This window comes from Gymnoscopelus braueri, assembly GCF_963280865.1.
Source record: "Gymnoscopelus braueri genome assembly, chromosome: 4".
Lineage (NCBI taxonomy): Eukaryota > Metazoa > Chordata > Actinopteri > Myctophiformes > Myctophidae > Gymnoscopelus > Gymnoscopelus braueri.
In genome coordinates this window covers 13,624,004-13,630,003 of record NC_137605.1, presented here as the reverse complement: position 1 = coordinate 13,630,003, position 6,000 = coordinate 13,624,004, and the positions used below count along the sequence as shown (strand labels likewise).

General features: G+C 44.6%; 1 protein-coding gene across 1 annotated transcript in view; it reads left to right on the top strand.

The window, feature by feature from the left end:
- The window catches only part of phactr4b (phosphatase and actin regulator 4b), a 49,367-nt gene that overhangs the window by 19,859 nt on the left and 23,508 nt on the right, over positions 1-6,000 (top strand). The window contains 1 exon segment of the mRNA XM_080425761.1: positions 5,119-5,514. Coding sequence (XP_080281887.1) covers positions 5,119-5,514 — 396 coding nt within the window.

Below are 6,000 nucleotides of genomic sequence, written 5' to 3'. Positions count from 1 at the left end.
ATTCCCTCAGAAACCAGGGAGTGTCATAGCGCTAGAGGCATAAACCTCTGGATTCTTATGAATTTTGCGAGTTTCTTCAACACTTCTCCATAGGCCTATACTTCGTTTGGTATACAGTATGTCCCATGTTTTATTCTAACTTGTAGTGGCCGGCGACATTGGGCTACCCGATATGGTATTCATGTGGTGAATACCATACCCCCCCCCCCCCCCCACACCTACAACCAGATTCGTATTGTTGGGGAATCTGTGGCCTAGACCAGATCACACTGGTCAGTTCATAATGAAAACCGGACGGTTGTGTGGAAAACCTGGAGAGGAGAGACGCGAGGCTACTCCGTTTCCATTCTGATCCTCCTGCCGTCATGAGATCCATCATGTGGCTCCAACGTTACGTGCAGACTGAACGTAAACGCATGGATTAAAGTTCTCTGTCACTACGACCGATTTCAGTCATTTGGATTCCATACGAAGCAGCACAGCACGTCTTCTATGGAAAGCGCACCGGAAAATAGCCGATCTACAAGCTTAGATCAGCTATTTTCGGTTGTTTTCTTCTGGATCCCTGGCCATATATGCCTTATAATTGCCCTCTATAACTAAAAACACCTTAAATATTGTATTTATTTTAGAAATAGTTCATCTTTCACTCAATAGGGACAACTCCCATCAAAAGTTGATGATGTCATTTGTCCATGTGTGGTCCAACCCTATGGAATGTATGGAATGCATGCATATGCTAAGTATAAAGCATTTAAAATATTGCCTTGATGCTCATATTAACCTCAGGCGGTATTAAGTTGTTTTTTATTAGCACATGCATTCCATACATTCCATAGGGCTGGACCACACATGGACAAAATGACATCATCAACTTGCGACGGTAGCGGCCCCTATTGAGGTGAAAGAATAAATGAAATATTTAAAGGATACTTCACTTTAGGGCCGGGGGAAACATTTAAAAAATATATTAAAAATAAATGAAAAAAGTTATGGAAAATTCATGGCCCCCTCACGCATTAGAGTGTCCTACTAATGTGTGAGGGGGGCTTTATTTTGCCATAACTTCTTTCATTTTTTTTTATATATATTTTAAATGTTTATTTTTATGTGAAAGTGAAGTATCCCTTTAAGGTGTCTTTATTTTCTAATTTTAGGTACATAGGGCAATCATAATGTATTAAGGCATATAAGGCATGCCAGCCATATAGATTAAAGTGTGTTTGAATTGATCACACAATAGAATATACCAGAGGCATATGTCAGAGGCATCTTCAATAAAACCCTAGTGGTCTCAGATATTTCATTAAAGGTTTAGAATGATAATACCTAAACATCATCATTCTACACATTGTAGCTAATTGTTTATTAAACTCTGGTGTGGGTGGGTGGCTCCTCCTTTTCACACTGTTTTCACAAATCAGAGCCTGGGACTTGGCCTGACAAAACCTTTCAGTCGTTGTGAGATTTTATTTTGCTTTAATCCATGCGTAAACGTATGATCGAGATCATTCTGATCCATCCGCCATGCCTGATATGACTGTCACCCCTCACACAGCCCTCCCGTCTGTCTGTCTGCCTGTCTGTCTGTCTGTCTGTCTGTCTGTCTGTCTGTCTGTCTGTCTGTCTGTCTCTCCTCCTCGTGTCCTGTCCTCCCCAGATATAGACGGGGCCACCCGTCGGCTCCCAGGGGCCCTGCTCCAAGCTACCGCTTTTTCCTCTTCAAGAGCTAGGGGAGGGAATAGCTCGTCCTAGCTAGCTCCTCCTAATTAATGCGACACCACATCAGTAGGCCCATTACCGCCGCCCTTTTAGTGCTGAATGCATTAAGACCGGGAACGCATCTGTGTCATTTTTACATTTATTTGGCTATAATGAAAAAAAATCGGGGGAAATGTTGGCAAAACTTTGAATATATGTATATATATATATATGTTTTAAAGCGAACATTTTTTACTCCGATCTGTGCTTCTGCGGGGGTCCCTGGAACAACATATTTTGAGATGGGGGTCCGCGGCCAAATATATATCATTTTAGGGGTTTCTTGACATGGAAAAGTTGGAGCACCACTGATATAGCAACATACTGTTAGGATTTAGAAAACATTTTTAGATATGTATTTGGCCGTGGACCCCCATCTCAAAATGTTTTGTTCCAGGGACCCCCATGAAGCAAAGATTTGAGTTACAAAATATATATATTATATTCAAAGATTTGCACATATTTTCAAGATGAAAAAAAAAAAAGCAGATCTACAAGCTCATAGTGCGGCACTCAGTGCCGCAGCTATGAGCTTGTATATCTGCTATTTTTGAATAGCCAAAGACATCTTAAAATGACACAGATGTGTTCCGGTATTAATGGCTGCTGAGGAGGAGCTGACGTTTATTGGTTTATAGCTTTAAACCATTACGCTTTGAGGGGATAATATTGCTTCTACTACACGCCTGTTAGATGTCAGTTATCCTGTTGAATGGATTCCATCGCCTCACTTTGTCTCTCTGAGTTGAGTTCCTTTAGTGTCTGTTATTCTATTCTCTCTCTCTCTCTCTCTCTCTCTCTCTCTCTCTCACTCTCACTCTCTCTCTCTCGGTCACTCTCTCTCTCTCGGTCACTCTCTCTCTCTCTCGCTCTCTCTCTCTCAGGTCACTCTCTCTCTCTCTCTCTCTCTCTCTCTCTCTCTCTCTCTCTCTCTCTCTCTGTGTCACTCTCTCTCTCTGTCTCTGTCACTCTCTCTGTCACTCTCTCTCTCTCTCTCTCTCTCTCGGTCACTCTCTCTCTCTCTCTCTGTGTCACTCTCTCTCTCTCTGTCTCTGTCACTCTCTCTCTCTCTGTGTCACTCTCTCTCTCTCTCTCTCTCTGTGTCACTCTCTCTCTCTCTCTCTCTCTGTGTCACTCTCTCTCTCTCTCTCTCTCTCTCTCTCTCTTCTCTCTCTCTCTCTCTCCTCTCTCTCTCTCTCTCTCTCTCTCTCTCTGTCACTCTCACTCCCTCCCTCCCTCCCTCCCTCTCTCTCTCTCTCTCTGTCACTCTCTCTCTTTCCCTCCCTCCCTCCCTCCCTCCCCTCCCTCTCTCTCTCTCTCTCCCTCCCTCCCTCCCTCACACACACTCTCTCTCTCGTACTTGGAGCTTACTCACTCCCTCTTTCTCTCTCTCCCTCCCTTCCTGGTCTTTTTGCTTCTTCCCTTTCCCCTGGCCTACTTCCTCCTCTATGTGTGACATCACCGTCAAGTCTGTCTGCAAATAAATAACCCTGAACTTAAAACTTCACCGTTGAGGAATGGCAAGCGTGTGTATGTGTGTGTGTGTGTGTGTGTGTGTGTGTGTGTGTGTGTGTGTGTGTGTGTGTGTGTGTGTGTGCGTGTGCGTGTGCGCCTTTGCGTTTGTATTACCGTACTTGTGAGGACCGTCCAAATGTCCACAAGTGTGTGGGCGGGTGCAGGAGCGTGGGAGCATTGAGGGTGATGGTGCTGGGGGGGGGGGTACGGGTGGTAATTACAGCCGCCTCGACTGTTTATCTTGGCAGCTGATCCCCAGATAATGTAATTCTCAAGGCAGCGCTATCTCACACACACACACACACACACACACACACACACACACACACACACACACACACACACACACACACACACACACACACAGAGAGCCTGGAGTGGTGAAGCGGCAGAAAGATTTGAATGATAATATAACATTAACCCATTCAACCTGGGAATGCATCTCTGTCATTTAAGATTTCTTTGAAAAATGTTGAACATTTGTGCAAATCATTGAAATATATAAATCTTTAAAGCAGACATTTGCAACTCAAATCTTTGCTTCTGGGGGTCCCTGGAACAAAACATTTTGAGATGGGGGTCCACGGCCAAATACATATCTAAAAATGTTTTCTAAATCCTAACAGTATGTTGCTATATCAGTGGTGCTCCAACCTTTCCATGTCAAGGACCCCGAGCATTATGTATTTGGCCGCGGACCACGGGAATAGCAGACCTACAAGCTCACAACAGTCCCTTCTCATTCCATCGATCCAGCAGTATTGGCCTCAATCTGTGCTGAGTAGGGATATAGCCCATTTATCTGACACAGTCAGGTGGGATGAGCTCTAATTCCATTCTAGCTATTTGCACCTTTTTCATACGTATAGAATGTAGGTCAGGGTGCTTTAGAAGCAGCACTGGGACAGATGCAAACGTAAAGACACAATATGAACATACAGTGGTTCTCAAACTGGGGTCCAGGGACCCCGAGGCGTCCTTTGAAGGTTCTACGGGGTCCCCAGCCAAAAATAATAATATTATGATCAAAATCAGTTTAACCGCATTAAACCTATACATAATACTATATTAAAACATTTTTTGGGGAATATTTTTAAAACATTTTAACAGCAATAATCTTGTATGGGGGTCCCTGGCACAAGTTATTACCAAAAGCCTGGCCGTAGAAACATTAATTTGAGGGTCCTTGACATGAAAAAGGTTTGAGAACTACTGGTTCAAAGGTTCAAAAACACACCGCTAGCGGCCCCTTGAGTCCATGCTGATCCTCACACCCAACCAGGCCAAAGTGGTTTGAACTGACCAACTGTTATCCGATCTACAAGCTTAAAACACGGTACGGTGTGCTGCACGTTTTAGAGCTTGTAGATCTGATATTTGTGCTACTCTTGTTTGACACTGTATGACAAAGTAGGGAATTAATTTACTGGAAATAAGACGTTTCTGCCCGACAGCAAAGACATACAGTCTATGTATACATATGTTACAGGGAAATTGGCATTCGTTGGGAAATTGGAAAGGTATGCTCGTTTTTAGGCGCGGGGCTTCGGCGCGAGGCGGGGCTTTGATGCGAGGCGGAGGAGCGCTGAAAATAAAATGGATAATATGAGAGAAATATTCTATGACAGGTTGGATAATGAAGCGGTTAGCCAAACTGAGCAGAGTAACGCTGTATTTTTCTGCATAATGAGTACTTTCTACTTTTGGTGCTTTAAGTACATTTTTGTACCAATACTGTTACCAATACTTTTGTACTTTTACTCAAGTAAATTTTGAATTCCGGACTTTTTCCACCACTGTTCCTGACATGGAAGCATTGCATTCTGGGTCGTGTCTCCACAGAGTCCGACGGCCACTACGTCCCTGACATGGACGCCCTGCGGGACACCCTCCGAGAGCCGCTGCCCCCCAAGCAGTCCATCATGCCCCCCAAGTGGCTGGTGAGCCCCGCGTCCCCGGAGCTCGGCGCCGGCGGCGAGGCGGGATCGCCGCGGACTCTGCCCAACCACCACCACCACCACCATCACCACCAACACCACCACAACACCATCCCGTACTCGCCCTCCAATTCCTCATCGGCGGCGGCGGCGGGGCCCAAGCCCGCTCGGTCCGTCTCCGCCGGCGGCGGCGCCGGCAGCCCACAGTCTCCGGCCGCGGTGAGCCTCACGCCGACCTCGGGCAAGCAGCCGCCCATGCCCCCGCCCAAACCGGTAAACAGGACCAACGCCGCCCTGATGGGTGAGTACCGTACCGTACCGTCAGTGGTGGAAAGTAACTAAGTACATTTACTTAAGTACTGTACTTAAGTACAATTTTGAGGTATTTGTACTTTACTTGAGTATTTCCAATTTCCAATATTTTTACTTCTACTCCACTACATCTCAGAGGCAAATATTGTACTTTTACTCCACTACATTTACTTGAAAACTTTAGTTACTAGTTACTTTTCAGATATAAACTATGATATAATGAAACATGCATTAACCACTTCAGCCCTATTTTATACCTAGGCTATTTGAAAATAGCCGATTTACAAGCTCACAACGCGTCGCATCGCGACGCGTTGTGAGCTTGTAGATCTGCTATTTTCAAATATTTAGTACTTTTACTTTTGGTACTTTAAGTACATTTTGATGCCAATACTTTTGTACTTTTACTCAAGTACATTTTTAATTCTGGACTTTTACTTGTAACAGAGTATTTTTATATTGCAGTATTGATACT